The sequence below is a fragment of the Notolepis coatsorum genome, assembly GCF_963971535.1.
Source record: "Notolepis coatsorum genome assembly, chromosome: 14".
Classification (NCBI taxonomy): Eukaryota; Metazoa; Chordata; class Actinopteri; order Aulopiformes; family Paralepididae; genus Notolepis; species Notolepis coatsorum.
The window spans coordinates 37,252,522-37,269,387 of record NC_140178.1 but is presented as its reverse complement, the minus strand read 5'-3'; the positions used below and the strand labels follow the sequence as shown (position 1 = coordinate 37,269,387).

Here is a 16,866-nt window from a genome sequence, read left to right as displayed (position 1 = left end):
ACACATGCAATTTGAAATATGATTATAAAATACAGAATATCAGGCATAAAATGGTTATGCGATTAAAATGCGACTAATTAGATTAATTAATTACAAATCCTGTAATGAATTAGATTAATTTTTTTAATCGCCTGACAGCACTAGTCAAACATTCTAGAACATTTGTGATGTCACAGTATGATGTCATAATAGTACATTCTAGAACATTTGTGATGGCACAGTATGATGTCATAATCAAATATTCTAGAACATTTGTGTATCTATTCAACAATTCTCTCAGAAGATCTCATTGTGCATCTTGAAACAGTACTGAACAGTATACTGAACAGATAGACTAAACAACATAGATTGAAGCCTGCATTTCTCAACCAAGGTGCCTTGCCTACCGTTTTGCTGTGGAAAGAGACAATAAATTGTCTAGTTTTTTATTATTATTTATTTTCAATTTATGTTCGAAATAAATAAACGCATTCATTCAAGATATCTGGCCTCGCGCGGATCTCACAGCTGTGCCCGCACAGTGCAATACTCCAATTCACTGGTTCAACAAACTGGTCAACAAACTGGTCAGACTACTGCTTGACCTTACTTCTAGAACCCACCTCACCCCTGCCCACTTTGACAACCTAGGATGGCTTAGAGTAGATGACAGAGTACAGCAACTTGCAATGGGCCTGGTCTACAAGATACACTACACGACCAAGGTACCCATGTACATGTCAAAATACTTCCCAAAGGTCAGTGAATACCACGATCACAACACCAGAGGGAGCTCCACAAATCATGTTAAACCCAGATTCGGCTCAAACAAGGGACTAAACACGTTTCGCAATTATGCCACATCGATGTGGAACGCCCTACCCAAAGCTGTAAAGGAATGTGAATCACTACCCACTTTCAAAAACACTCTCAAAGAACACCTACGGGAGACTGCAATTCGAAATTGGCCCCTGTAAATGTCCTAACACAACCCCCTCCAATGTACAGTAAAAATGACCAAATATGGTCTTGTCAATATTCCAATGTACAGTTTTGCTTGTACAGTTGTACAGTGTCCCCCACCCACCCCTCCTACCCAACCCCCACCCAACCACCTCCAATGTACAGTACCCCCACCCCCCCCACCTACCCAACCTCCTCCAGTGTACAGTTTCTACGTCAAATGTATATACTCTTTTTTCTGGACTCTTCTCGTATCACAAACCGTACTGTATTTGCAAATCTGGTATGTCATAAATGTATAGATGTAGCAGTACTGTCTATCTAAGTCATCCATGTCATATATGTTACGATGAATTGAAAATGGGGGACCCTGATGTAAACAAGACGAAAGTCTTTCTCTGGTCTGCATCCCCTTAACAATTGTATGTATTGAGCTGTACTGTACTGTACCCATTCTGCAATCTGTTAATAAAGTTTTCAATCAATCAATCATTCAGCCATTGGGTGGGTGGCGCTGCTGAGCGGCCCTCACAGCGCGGCCGTCAGAGCGCGGCCCTGAGAGCGCCGCTGGCTCTGCGGCTCTGCAGCTGCATACTATTGATTTCTCCAGTCTGGCTGGAGGGTAGAACTGAGGGTTGAAAGGAGGACTGGGTTGGTTTAGGCATTTTGTATACATTTAAAAAGGTATCATCATTATATCAAATGTTGATATAGGCATGTATACAAATGTGTCTGATGTGTTGAAACGTTGCTTTTGTAATCATTAAAGTATTGGGAATGGGAACTGTAATCCAGTGCGGATATCCATTTTCTTCAATCTTCATTATGTACTTTTATCCTGCACCTGGACACAAAAAGGTGTGCACAATCACATAGATACTCTATTCTGTAATATTAGACGAGATGATACATTTGTTTTAAATGTAAGCTGAACTAATCGTTATATACCATAAATGTCATGTATGTTGTGTATGTCATAAATGTCACTATGAATTGAAAATGGGGGACCCTGATGGAAACAAGACAAACGTCTTTCTCAGGTCTGCATCCCCTTAACAATTGTATGTATTGAGCCGTACTGTATTGTACCCATTCTGCAATCTGTTAAATAAAGTTTTCATTCATTCATTCATTCATTCATTCATTCATTATTCATTCATTCATTCATTCATTCATTCATTCATTCATTCATTCATTCAGGTAATTTACCAACTAGACCTGCGTAGCCTAAATATAATGCAGTTTGTTGGCAATTAAAAATAAGCTTACCGGTAGACTTTTAAACAGATAATATTATGTATTATGTGTTGACAACTTACATTTACTCTTCTATGGTAGGCTAACCGATATCCAATTTACCATGATACTTAAAAAAAATTGGGGGGGGGGTAGGCTATGCGTCTTCCTTTCACCTCATTATTTGACATGGAATGTAGTTATTTACTTGGAAAGTGTTGGAACAATTTTTGTTCTTGTCAGTTTATCAAGCTTGCCCCTACTGGCCACACCAAATATAGCATCAACGGCGCGCTAAGACGAATACAGAAGGCGGGGCATGTCTCTTGATAGGACGTTGCTAAGATACTTTGAAGATTGACAGCATGCTGGGTTTCCGGTTCATGCTACTGTGCGGAAAACCAGCTAGTCACAGGAGCCACAATGGCGTTTGTAGTCTCCTTCAGATAGGGCCGTGGATGTTATTAAATCCACTAGCATCGCCCTAAATATAGGCCTGGTTGATTCCCAGAGCCATTGATAATAAACTGGAACATCTACTGCACACGAATATATAATAATTTCTGGTCTATATTGAATTTATAGGAGATAAAACTTATATTAAAGGGAACATGTAGCTGAACCGTACCAACCGGGTCAAGTTTTCATTTTGTTCGAGAAACAAGATCGCCTTTTAATGACGGCATTTACTTGTTTCTGAACTCTAAAACCGTAATTCTGTGTAACAAATACACCTTTACTAAGCTTGGTACCGGACAAGGACAGTATTTACAAAGGGACCTTTTTTTATACGAATCAGCATGCTAGCCACTCAGCATTAGCTAACAGGCTAGCTCAATAGAAACGGAGACGAGACCACAATGCTCCGATTTATGGTTTGGACCTTTTTCATCCACTGAGTAACTGAACGCACAGGCGTTGTTTTGGGGGCATAACTGGATAACCTTGGTCTTTTTCTGCTTTGATTAACCATGATGCCGGCGACCTCATTGGAATGAACTCGCATCAGGACTGAACGACGTGAGCGGCGGCCCTGGTTTGTTTATTATCTTTGTTCTCTTTTCAGCTGGTTCGTAACACGACATTTTGGAATACCGTTTCTCCCCCGTGAATGAATTTGGGCCATCGAGGCCCACGCTCAGGAGAGCTACCGTCGCCGACGTGAGGGATGCCTGGCCCTGGGTCGGATCGACATCATGGGACCAAGAGGAAGCCGGAGTCGAGCACTAGTAGCGCTGCCGTGCAGCCTTCAAGTGGAACCAGTGGCCAGAACAAGACCCAGGTCCCGCCTCAAGCCTCTGCGGGGAACACGGCGAGTAAAGACGGCAAGGTTCAATCAAAATCATCGTCAACGTCGTCGACGTCGACTTCTAAGCGCAAACGACATAAATCGACTAAACGCGAGTCCTCGGCGGCACAGGGCCCTGCGGGTTCTACCCTCGGCGACACTGCGCCTCCTGCCGTCAACACGGTGAAGCCTCTGGTGGAGTACGATGATATCAGTTCCGATTCTGACACTTTCTCGGACCCACCCTCCTCCTCCAAGCCCTCGGAGCGCGGGGCAGAGGGCAGACTAGACCCCGCTGCAGAGGGGGGCGGCACCGCTGCAGGTAGGGAGAGCAAAAAGCACAGGCATGCTCGTAAAAAGCCCAAGGACCCCAGTAAAGTTGCGCAGACTGTGGCACTGGTGGATGGGGATCACGGTGTCAAGAAAAAGAGCATCAAGGACAGTGAGAAGGTGAGCTCTGCTGGCAAGGACAAGGAGAAGAAGAACGCCTCTGCTGTGGCCCCCTCGGCTGGCTCTGGAACCCGGCGCCAGGAGCAGACTGAGGCGGACTCTGGTTCAAAGCGCGGGGAGCTTGTCCTCTCCTCCCAGGTGCCACCTGCCGCCAGTGTAGGAAGCGCCACGTCTTCCACCTCCTCGTCTCGCAGCAAGGAGAGCAGCCGCTCGGGGAAGTCTCGTCGGGACAAGCAGCAAAGACGAGAGGGACGAGGGGAGGGCAGCGGCAGCTCCTCCCAGAAGAACCGGACAGAGAAGAGCCACCGCAAGGCCACAAAGAGCCACAAGTCCAGCCCCAAGGTTAAGCCATCGAGCAGGAGCAGCCCCCGTCGGAAGACGAGCAATGCCCTGTCCCCCAGTCCCAGAAGAGGGGCCGGCAGTGACAGCCCGCTGGGTACTGGGTATGGGCAGCAGGGGGAGGACAGCTACCACAGGCGCAGGCCAGCCCAGCAGAGCCCCAGTCCCTACCGGGAGATGTCTCGCCGCAGCAGGCAGAGGTCAGACAGCCCCTATGGCAGACACAGGTCGTCCAGCTACGAGAGGGACAGCAGCCCCTACTCCCGGAGACGCTCCATCAGCCCCTATGGTAACCGCCGGTCCTCCAGCACCAGCCCCCTGTCACGGTGAGTGTCCCCTGGGGTTGGACTCCCTACCACTTCCTAGCAGACTCATGGCTCACAAAGTAATGCAGCTGAGGCATGTAATAAACAGTCTACGTTGTTTAAAAATATTTAACCACCTTATTAATGTAAAAAAAAAAAACGAATGTAATTCTCAGATGCATAGACCAGTTCCTGTATTCATATAGCTTCTAAGAAGTACAGATCACAACAATACAAACGTCGCTGTAATTTAAACTATTCTCAGATCCACCTAAATACAAGCCTGGCCAGAACGTACACGTACTGTTGTTGTTAAGCAGAGCACAATATCATATAGAGCCCATACAGTTTCATAGAAAACACATTGATTTTAGACCAGTTTCTATCAAGTCAATACAAAGCTTGTACAGTCATGTGACCTAATCAGACATGCAAATCAGCACACCCATTATTAGAATTGAAATGAATGCAGGTCCATCCATGTACAAATTGGACCATAAAACTTAATATGAACAGCATACTGTGTAATCCTAAAGGTCAGATGGATCTCGTTAACCTGCTGCTCTTTCCTCCTTCCAGCAAACTCTTGGCTAGATCTTCACGTGACGTGGGTAGGAAGTTGACTGTAGCAGTCAGGAAAGCACCCCCTTTTCCATGTCCAGGTTCCACTGGACCTACATCCTATAAAACAGGAAAAGCTCTGAGGTGCTTGGCAGGTGTTTGTGTCGGAAGGGTATAGAGCGGTGGTGGTGACTGGTGACGGGTAGTAGGATGGCTCCACTTGGCTTCAAAAATGTAACTGCATATTAGTGCTTTTTATCTTTGCACAGACACCAATATGCAATTCCAAAGAGAGAGCTCATTTCTAATCCACTGCATCCCTCGTTTATAGTGGCATCATAGGCTTTGGCGATATTGAAATTCCCCTACTGACGATATTGCTTTAAGCCTGACAGACCTTTGCTCTAAAATTAACTACAATATCGAGGGAAGATTCATGCATTTCAGCTTCCAATCAGAATTGATAAAGTGACAGTGCATAAAACGATCCCCGACTGCCTTTCCCCCATCGGAAACGATGTTACGTTATCTGCGGCTTGGTAAGTCATATTGCAAATCCAATGTGTTGTGTTTGCTTAAACTTTGACTAAACCTTCTCAGTTGGTAATTGTTTGGTTAGAATATAGACTGTTGTCTGTGCTTTAAGGAGTTATTTGTTCCTATTAGGGGTGTAACGGTACACAAAAACCACGGTATTGAAGTCACGGTACGGGTTTTCGGTACAGTGGGGGAAAGTTTGGCTTTCCATGTTCCACTCAGGGGTGGTGCAGTAACTAATTGTACTTCTAGGGCTGTCGATGAATATTCTATATTGAAATTATTAATCAATTTTTCTTTTTTTTTTCTTTTTAAATAATAATATTAGATTGTGAAAAAAACAGCCCCCGGTGGGCGGTCGTTAGTGGTTAACATACCGTTGTATTCGTTCGGTACACTACACAGCCGTTCGGTACGGTACACACTGAAACGGTACGGATACGTGTACGTGTGCCTTTACACCCCTAGTTCCTATGGTTTCCCATATTTTATATTGCAGAGTTTGGAGAGCTATGAGGCTATCATTGGAGGGACTGAGCATTCCACCACTTTCACGTTGTTGATGCATTACATTATTTTGCTCACAAGAGCTGACATCTTTCCAAAGTTTTCTCCACTAAGTTAGGCTACATGTGGTAACGTTATATACATGGTCAGAAAGTAGGCTCGCATAATGTTATTTCTTTTTGATAGGCTACAAAAATGTGGTGAAGCAAGAGAAAGGGAAAGAGAGAGACTGACTATAGGTTCATAACAGGCGTTGCATAATTGAATATCGTTATGTTATTGGGGACAGATGAGGGCCATTATCGTCGCCGTGTGCTACAATGTATAAACAATATCGCCAAGCCTAGCATCCAATGCTTGCTCTGTGATCAATCTAAACATGCTGTCGAGCTCCTACTACTTGGTAAGTTTGCGATGTATGGCTTTGTTTTTGCACAATTTGAACTAACACACAATTCTAGGCTGATATAAGTTTTATGATGACGTTGCACCCCATGTACAGGCAGGCATGGAAGATGACAGAAGACAGGAAGTGTCAAAGTAAAGGCTCTGTGGCAGCGATCCTGCTTGTAGAGCAGAAATGACAGCAGGCCTATTACAGTTTGCAATAAATTGAATATGAACCAAATCAAAGAACATGCTGGAAACGATAGTTATTGTTTTGAAATGTACTGACTTCCATGCATGCCTCTTAAATTATGTAGGGTGCAACATCAACAGATAACTTGTATAAGATATTCCTTTATTGATCCCCTTGGGGAAATTTGGACGTCATATCAGCATGGGGGAGGGGAGGTACAGGTATGGGCAGGGTAATGGTATACAAAATAAACAGTGTAAACAGTATCATTAACTCTGAATATCAAATAGGAGGAAAAATAAACTGTACTGTAAACAAAGGTGCAGATGAGGGTCTGTATGCCTATCCGATATATTATGTTAAAATAATTAAGTATAGGCAATATTGTAACAGCCTAGCATTGTGCTAAAATGTAATATTGTGGAAAAACGAAACAATTTATTACAAATTTAAAACTAATGACAACCAGTCAAAGTAATAGGAGCCCAGCAGCAAGTTGAGAGTGATCATACAGAACCATGGATGCAGCTATGAACAAGGTGAGAAACGAGCCAGCTCTTTGGAGCTCTATATTAATGTCCATCAAAAATAAAAACACTAATATATACAGTCACATTTCTATAGCTAGGCTTCCTGCACGGTTTACAGTCAGCCATTTTATTTTAGTCTTGCATTATAAAAGTGAACCTTGGAACCGTGTGGGGTTTAGAAGGGGGAGTATAGAGTATAGGTCATAGGATTTGCTGTGTGGGGAGGGCTGCACAGTCGAACTGTGTCAAGTCGAGTGAAAACTGTGAGCTCCCATTACATAATCCTCGGCTGTATGGAAAGATGAATTTCGGTAAACAGTCACACATTTTCAAAGAAGTCGAAAGAGGAAATTGGACAGACCAGTTATTGTCGTTCTTTATGTGTGGTGATTGGGTGGTACCTCTGTTTGTGCATAAGTACCCGGCCGCTATGAGCCCAGAGTGACGAGAGTCAAGTCTGAATGGCTTGTTGGAGCACATGTTTTCTGACCGACGCAGCCCAGAAACATTGGACCGTCTTGTCTTATTTCACAGCTTGTGTGTTAGTAGGCCCATCAGAGACCTAAATATGTGCTAGGGGTGTAACGGTACACAAAAACCACGGTTCGTTACGTACCTCGGTTTTGAAGTCACTGTTCGGTACGGGTTGTCGGTACAGTGGGGGAAAGTTTGGCTTTCCATGTTCCACTCAGGGTTGATGTAGTGTGCTGTAACTAACTACTTGTACTTGTAGGGCTGTCAACGAATATTCTATATTGAAATTAATAATCGACTTAATTTATTAATAATCGGGAACAAATTTACAGGTAATCTGTGTGTGGGTTGAACGAACACCTGGCTCTTTGCGCAAATAATATTTTTAGAATGGGTGAACTTGAAGGGCGGTTAGGTGGTCGAGCGGAGATTGCGTTCGTCACCAGCCCCGGAGCTGTGAGCTTGGTTCGCCTGTTCGAATCCAGCTCACAGCTCCGGGGTTGTCACCAGCTTGGCTGGCCGTCTGCACTGATACAATTGGCTGTATCAGAGGGTGGGAGAAGCTGGCGGGGTGGGTCCGGGTCGTTGTAAACAGCGACTCCTACAGTTCGGTCGGGGCGCCTGCTAAGCGCGGATTGGACGTGAGGGGGATAGTGTGGTCCTCCCACACGCTACGCCCTCTCAATGAGAATCCGCGCTGCCAGGTGAAAAGCGGTGATTGGCTGGACGTGTGTCGGAGGAAGCACGTGGTAGCCTCCACTCTCCCAAATGATCTGACTGTGGGGGGTAAAGCGCAGCGACCAGGAAGGGACTGGGAATTGGCATACGACTAACATTAGGATGGGAGGAAAATGGAGGGGGAAAAAGACAAAAAAAAAAAAAAGAATGGGTGAACTTGGAAGTTTTAAATTAAATTCTGGACACAAAAAAAAGTTATGTGTGCGGTCGTTAGTGGTTAAAATACCATTGTAATCGTTTGGTAATCGGTACACAGCCGTACTGAACCTAAGGTCCAGTGCTGAAACGGTTCGGTACGGATGTGTGTAGCCTTACACCCCTAATATGTGCACAAGCACTGAAAAAGTGAGTATTTCATAATGTGACCTTTTTAATAAATAATAGTATATAGCCTAAATAAAACTGGGTAAACTTTTAACCTACATGTTTTTTAATGTTTAGCTTCCATTCTAATCACAGTTAACTCTTGAGAATATACCTACAGTACACCTTCCCTGACCATATCTCCTTAGTAGAAAGACTCGCTCTCTGATCTGACAAATTGACGGTGTCTTGTTCGTGATTATGATCCGGCATGTTGGACTATAACATTGATTCTTACTGTAGCAAATATTCTACCTTTCACCTCTCCTGCTGCTTTCTCTATCAGTACTCTCTCTAAAGTAGACTATTATCTAGCCAGCCTCGATGAACTCTGCAAGGTTTAAAATATTAGCAATTTGTCTTAATGTTTGCAAATTAAACATTTGTGTGTTCACAGTGTTGACGTTATGGTTGTTAGTTACTGTTCCTCTCGTGAAATGCGCTTGTTGCACTGTCCAGCATTAGCATTTCTCAGGACCCCTGAGACCCTACTGGGGTCTAGATTCAGGGATAATGTCTATATGGCGATAATCTGATAGCAACGCTTCTTTTTAGTGTTGGTTCCAGTCTTTAGCCAGAGTCTAAACAACTCCACTGATTGCTTTCCTTGGTGTACCGATCGTGTCTAATCACTGTTGTTGCACCAGCGGCAGGCTTCCGTGTTGGCAACTTTGTCCTCTGTGCACTAGTCAGATAAAGCTGCTGCTCTGAAATACTACTGTCATTACGTCTGGGACGAGGCTGGCCATACCTTGTGCACTGAAAGACTTTAGAACACAATGAGAAGCATTCCTACAAATAATAAATATAGTATTTTAATATCCATAAAAAGCAAGTTAAACACATCTCTTGGCAGGTACTATGCAAAAAACAACAACTCTGTAAACGCATCTAATTTTAAACCGAGGCTTGGTTGATCAACTAATCAAGATCACCTGCATCATTTAACTCCTGACAAACCAGACATGTCCAGTTACTGTTTAAGGTTTGAAATGAATGTAACGCTGGATTATTGTGAGACATGTATAGTGAAATAAAATATATAGGGTGTATGAAGGAGCCCCATAAAGGAGTCTCCTTCACAATGTCTTCGTTATAGTGTTTGCCAACACTGGGCAACGCCTCAAATGTTCTATGCAGGAAAAAAACCTGGTACCTGCCTGGTATTGTTTCTGTCATAATATAATTAATATCTGGTGGCTGGGAGTGATCTTCAACCAATTATTATTTTTGATGAGCATTTTCACATATCACAAAATACAACCTATTTTTGTCCCTATTCATCTCCATTTAGTTGTTATTCATCCTTGAAACGGCGATCTAACGATTGTCATTTTCTCCAGGCGCTCGGCCCGTTCCAGAAGCCGCTCGCCCATGCTGTATGCCTCTTCCCATCGCTCCTCCTCTCGCTCTCGCAACAAAAAGCACTCGTCCTCTGGCGGGACAGGGGGCGGGTCCCACAGCACTCGACCAACCAGCCGCTCCCCTCCCTCCCGCCTGCCACTCAACTCCAGCTTGGGAGCAGAGTTGAGCCGCAAAAAGAAGGAGCGGCAGGCGGCGGTGGCGGCCGCTCGCGGTAGCAGCGCCGCCGCCTCCCCCCCTCCTCCTCCTCCTGCGCCACGTAGGACCACAGGCTCCTCCTCGCGGCCCCGTAAGGCTGAGGCTGCGCAGCCAGAGAGGGACTTGGTGGTGGCAGCAGAACCCCAGCCCCCACCCCCACCCCCACCCCCGCTCCCGCCCCCGGCTCCCATAACCGAGGACACTACCGCTGGCGATGACCAGGGACCCGCACCTCCACCGTCCTCCTTCTCCTCTCCCGCACCACCTCCTCCGCCACAGCCCTCTCCCCCCATGCCGCCTAGTCAAACCGCCTACGTCCCATTGCCGCCAACTCCGTCAGAAAGCAGTCTCCAGCCCTCCACAGCTCTCATCTCATCCATGTCCCAGGCCATGTCCCAGGCCATGTCCCAGGCAATGTCCCAGGCCATGTCCCAGGCCATGTCCCAGGTCAGGTCTCCGGCCCCGGCTCCCACTCGCAGCCCTGCCCGCCAGACCCCGCTACACAAGACCTCCACTCTGCCCCTCCTGCCTCTGCCACCCATCCTGCTGGGAAACGCTCAGGACAGGTGAGAGGCCTAGGCTACGTTCACCCTCCAGCCAAGTCTAGCAGCGCGGCTGCATTCAATTATTTTCCAATGTAGAGGAGTGTATGCGGTACCTTGCGTGTATCTCCTGGCTGCACATGCTCCTGAAATGAAAGCAGCCGCACTGCTAGACTGCTTCGGGTGAGAAGAACGAACCATCAGTGCTCAATTTGGATTTATTGCCATTACAAAAAAATGTATCCACATAATTTTTTTAATGTGGCCAGTTTCGGATTCCAGTCTGAACTGCTCACGGTACTGAACTGACCCCAATGCAGGAAAAGAACAATAACAAAACTGTCGCATGCAGCACTAGGGGTGTACAAAATTTATATTGATACACTTGAGTATCGGGATATTATATTTAGTGAATATCGGCTTTTAATGAATTCCTAGACACTGTAGACGGTAGTATCCATTGGTACTAACCATGTCAAGAGCCACTTTAGCCTGCAGTCTGCACGGAGCAATAAAGACCAGTTTCACACCACATTAATTCACTGTTTCTGTTCTGTTGCTAAACAAACGGCTTCTTCCTAAAGTTTTCATGTCTCGTCCATTATCAGTCCAAAGAAGGCCACCCCTCCTCAGAGACAGTCCAGGAAGGAGAAGGAGGTGCGAAATCGGCCATCGTTAATCGACCTGCCCCTACCCCCCACCCTGGCTGGAGGAGACCACTCGCCCCCACAGTCCCCCATTGGGCACCTGCCTCCACTATCTCAAACAGTCTTTAAGAAGAGACCAAAGTAAGTTTTTATTCTTATTTCCACGGTCTTTCTTACTACCTAATATTAGGGATGAGCACAAGTAATGTTCCCCAAGATCAAGCACTCGCATGAATTCAAGTAGCTAAATGGACTATCCAAAGCGCTTTATAATTTGTTCCTCGCACCATGCAAGGTGCCAACCTGCTCATCAGGAGCAGTTAGGGGTTAAGTGTCTTGCTCAAGGACCCTTCGACACGCCCGGGAGGAGCGGGAATCGAACCGCGAACCTCCTGTGACTGCTTTACCTTCCGAGCCACTCGCCCCCTAAAGTAGTGCTTGAGTAATTGTTTAGGGAAATCAATTTTTTTTAAACGCAAGGCAGCAGCAATAACTAAATATTGCGTGGAGTCACACATGCGTGCACACACACGTGCTACCGCTTTTATGTCTCACTCTGCGGTCATAACAATGCACAGGAGTATACACAATGCTTAACCCATTCTCCGCCAATCACGTGTTAAGGCGGGTTTCTCCACCATGCGTTGTCTGCCAATCACGCCGTAAGGCGTGTTTGAGATCAATATTTCATATTTTCGTCATGGTATTCATATTTCACCCACAGAGTCTTGGCTGATGCTGTCTGAGCCATCACAACTCTGCAACGCTTCAATACCGCCACCTGGTTGCCGATCGGCGAGTTGCCAAACCGGAAGTGCCCATTGGAGCTCGGTCCATCCCCTATTTTCGTCCGGCCACTCGTTTATCTGTCCCGGGGCTCAATACAGACACCGTCGATATGGATCTTTGCCATAACTCAATAATCAACATGATTTGGACGTGTATTAGTAATATACAAACCGGAAATGGATCGCATCGATCAACATCCCATAATTGGGATCTGTTTGCTCCATTCTCATCGCCCAACGCTACGAGGAGACTGGGGTGAGTTTCAGCGTTTTTCTTTATCATTTTCGATACAAACTGCTCTGATCAATATATCGCCCATACTACATAAATCATTTAACGTCTGTCATTGAATTATAAACGACCCCCCCCCCCCCCTCCGTTCACCCGCAGATGATCAGTCCGGACGTTTAGGACCATGTACAGTTGACATTTTTAATATAGCATGGATCGGTATCAAACTGCATTTGATAATCTAATATATGCATTTATGCCTATATCTCACGTTCTATGAAATACTGCAGAAAACGATAAAAACATATTTATACTCTAGACGGTATTTTAGTATGAATGTGTGAATGAAAAAGTAAAACGTTCCTACATCCTGAACGATAGATAATTGATGTTGAATGGACCATAGTAATGTCAATTTAGCAATACAATTAAAAAAGTTATAGCCCTGCAAAGAAGGTGAACATCTCCATAGACAAATAGCGCTGGCAGAGTATGGTTTAGGATGATCAAAGTGGTGGCAGAGAATGGGTTAATGAGTGTTGTCTGTCAAACAGTCAAGTTACCATTTGTAATATTTACATTACCTTACCTAGTCTGCAGCAGGACTCTCCGCTCATGGAACGTATCAATAGTCAATGAACGCTACGCAAAGTGGGTCATTTATTTGGAAATGTACAAACATTTACCACTGTTTATATCTTTTAGATAACACTAAGCTAGCTGTATCCCAACGCAACAAGCCTTTTCGCAGTGACGTTGTCATGCTCCACAGCTTCCAGCATCCTCTTCCTGAAAAATAATCTAGCACCCTAAAACATTTTAAACGGCGAGTTCTCAAGTAATGGTTTACTCACGCCTGTCCCTACCTAGTGTCTGTGTTTTTGTTAGTGACTGTGACTGACTCCGTCTACTTCCTCCTCCTCTTCCAGGTTCTGCTGCCCCCGCTACGGCGAGCGCAAACAGACCCAGAGCGACTGGGGGAAGCGCTGCGTGGACAAGTTCGACATCATCGGTATCATAGGAGAGGGCACCTATGGACAGGTGTACAAGGCCAAGGACAAGGACACGGGTGAGAATATGAGTTACACTTGAAGTTAGGATACCGCCTTCGTGTCGGAACAAGGAACCGGGAACAAGCCAATATTATGGGTAATGTGCTTACCGTCTTCACCACAGTCGAGACAACAAGATGGATACCGGTTCCCCCTCTGTGCGTTCAGTGTAAAGCTATCCGGCTGCAAGATAGCCTAGCTTAGCACAAATTAATTGAAGCAGATACGGGCCAGCTAACCTAGCTGTTGGTCAAAAACACCTCACCCGGAGTTTTAAGCTAGGCTCATAGTCCGTATCCGCTTCCATTCACTTGCAGCCGGATAGCTTTCTACTGAAAGAGGAAATTGGTATCGATCTTCTTGTCTGACTCTGGAGAAGACTAAGTGTATTTCCCATAATGTTGGCTTGTTCCTTTAAGAATATTCCCTAGATGGGATCTGTTTTGCTTTTCCATGTGCAGCTGTGTGGTCCTGTCCTGTGTAGCGCAGTGCTCTCTGTTCTGACCAGAGTTTCCACTGGGGACACTTTGGGGACAGGGTGGAAAGGAATCCCAACCTGAGCATGACATAAGAGCAAAATGGTTGACGTGTCAATATGGTAAATTGTAAAACGCCTTGGAAGTAGTACTTGTAAAAGGAAAGTAAACCTAGTGGTGATATGGTCAAAATATGATCTCACAATATTTCTTTTTGTTTTTTCTAGAGCAAATACAGTGTTGTGTATTCACACCTAATGTGACATTGTTTTGATGTCTTTTATTGCAATACAATTGTCATGGTGCTTTTTCATTCAAATGGGTATATTTTATAACTTTTCTATCGCAAAATCTTTAATACTGCAGCAAGGGACAACTTTTGGATTAACTTGGAATGATTTTTACATATCCTTGACGACGATATAGTAAAAATCCATACCTTTTTTATGGATTCATGGCGGTATATACCTTATTATACAACAGGTAGGTCCGATCACGCATTGTGATTGGTTGAGAGCATTCTAAACCATGAGTATATTCATGATACACACGGTTAAATCACTATGAATATACCACTGCGCTGGCTTTAGAATGTTGTAGACATTTTCAACTGCCATTCATCACATTGAAACTGTGTCAACATGACCTACTCCACAGACAACGTTACATTTGATTTAACGTACCTGTTAACCATAAACGAGTGGATATATAAAGAGGACGGGCCTACATCTACTAGGGGTGGGAATCGCCAGAGACCTCACGATACGATACTATCGTGATACTTGCGTCACTATACGATAGTATCGCGATACTAAATATATCGCGATACGCTGAGTATTGCGAATTTCTTTTAAATTTTATTTATTACCTTTTTTCAACTGCAAAGTAAAACTGTCAACATGTTTTATCTAATAAAATAAAGTTCAGTCTGTTCATCTCACTTCAATAATTTTTATTGCAGAACATGGTATTTTCTCAAGCAGACAGATGTAAACACTAATCTGTGTTGCATGTACCTGACAAACTGAACTGTTTGTATTAGTCATTCCAGTCATTCCAACTTAACTGAATGCACATGTGTGTGGACTACTGTACTATTACAGGTATTGAAATGAACAATGCAACTTCCTTATACAAAAAAAATAATAAAAAAACATTATGAATAATTAAATATCGATAATACTACGTATAGATTTTCCCCCCACCCCTAACATCTACCGGTATTCAGAAAAACAGCATTATTAGACATGCCAATCCAACGAAAGCCGCAATTAATCCTTCAACACCACCAAGTCAACGGCCTGGGCATTGAACTGGCCCAACTCCCGGAACTGTCCGAGGTGCTGATGACTTTTTCCCACTTTCGCTTGCATTAGACTTAGTAATTCATTCGTTTGCCTTGCCAAGCTTGTTGATGGCCTACTCCATTTGAAATTCCATAGCAATGAGACATCTTTAGGGAAAAAAAATCTACGCCAAGTTCACTGAAATCGATATAAAAGACTCTAGAATTGTCTGTATTCATCCTATATTTTTCCTGACTGTGCAACACTCTAACCTGTGGGATGTCATGAGTATTGCCACTCTGTGATGCCTACGGCACATCACAGCCGTGGCAATATTCATGATATCCCACGGGTTCTTGTGTATTATTGCTTAAATATTCTGTATTCCCAGCCCTAATAGAAACGCCTCTTTTCACAGGAGAGCTGGTGGCTCTGAAGAAGGTGCGCCTGGACAATGAGAAGGAGGGCTTCCCCATCACAGCCATTAGAGAGATCAAGATCCTACGGCAGCTCAACCACCGCAGTGTGGTCAATATGAAGGAGATAGTCACAGACAAACAGGACGCACTTGACTTCAAAAAAGACAAAGGTACCTCAACAGGTATGTGGTAAGTGTGTGAGGGAAAGTGTATGTGTGACGTTGACCTGTCTCAAACTTCACCCTCATTTCTTCATCCTCCAATCACAACTGTTGCTTTGCTCAGGAGGGTGGGCTTTGAGATGAGTCAATCGTATGGAACGTGCTGTCTCACAGAGACATTGTTTGTACCAGGACAGGTTTTTTTTTGACAAAAGCAATCTTTGAAGATGTGAAAAGAAATTCTGGTGCCACCAACTGAGAAAGAGGGTCACACCAGTGCTACCAATGGAATAGTTAGCCTATAGAGCAGGGTTTCCGTTAGAATTTTTTTTTGCAGGTCTGAGTGTCCGGTAGATTTCAATCTACCGGACAAATGGGATAAATTCCGGTCAGAGTTTATTGAGCTTAAAAACAATTGATAGACCTATATAAAGAATGACATCATCAAGGCATTTATAATATTTTAACTTAAAACTAGGCTACTTTTGCGTATCAGTCATTAATATATTCCAAATAAAATAAGTCCCTCGAGACTTCGTGCTGCTGCTGCCGACTTGAGGTGTCGGTGGGCAGTCTGCCCGACCTTAATAAACAGCAGTCTGTTATAATCACATTTTTATGAGCTAACTAATTCCGTTATATTGGACATTTGTATTAATTATATCAAGCGAAGAACTGAGAAATTTGGCACCGCTGTGTCAGCGCGAGCTAGCTGCTGATATATTTACGTGAAGCATGGAGCACTTGGAGCAGGCAGAGCAGAGCAGTGGTGTCAGCAGCGCCCCCACCCAACAGCTGAATTGCCAATGGCTGAATTGGAGTACTGCACCCTGCCAAGCCATGCTTCACGTAA

The 16,866-nt window shown here is 44.5% G+C and overlaps 1 protein-coding gene across 3 annotated transcripts in view; it reads left to right on the top strand.

The window, feature by feature from the left end:
- The first annotated feature begins 2,600 nt into the window (after nucleotides 1–2,600).
- Nucleotides 2,601–16,866, top strand: part of cdk12 (cyclin dependent kinase 12) — an 81,309-nt gene continuing 67,043 nt past the window's right edge. Inside the window, exons 1-7 of one of the 3 annotated variants that reach the window (XM_084329966.1) lie at nucleotides 2,601–3,053; nucleotides 3,245–4,581; nucleotides 5,140–5,265; nucleotides 10,194–10,976; nucleotides 11,561–11,740; nucleotides 13,549–13,688; nucleotides 15,852–16,034. In XM_084329966.1, the coding sequence (XP_084186092.1) occupies nucleotides 3,347–4,581; nucleotides 5,140–5,265; nucleotides 10,194–10,976; nucleotides 11,561–11,740; nucleotides 13,549–13,688; nucleotides 15,852–16,034 (2,647 nt within the window). In that variant the 5' untranslated portion in view covers nucleotides 2,601–3,053; nucleotides 3,245–3,346. Of the gene's footprint in view, nucleotides 4,582–5,139; nucleotides 5,266–10,193; nucleotides 10,977–11,560; nucleotides 11,741–13,548; nucleotides 13,689–15,851; nucleotides 16,035–16,866 lie in introns of all 3 variants that reach the window. The other 2 variants (XM_084329965.1, XM_084329967.1) reach the window with 2 other exon arrangements.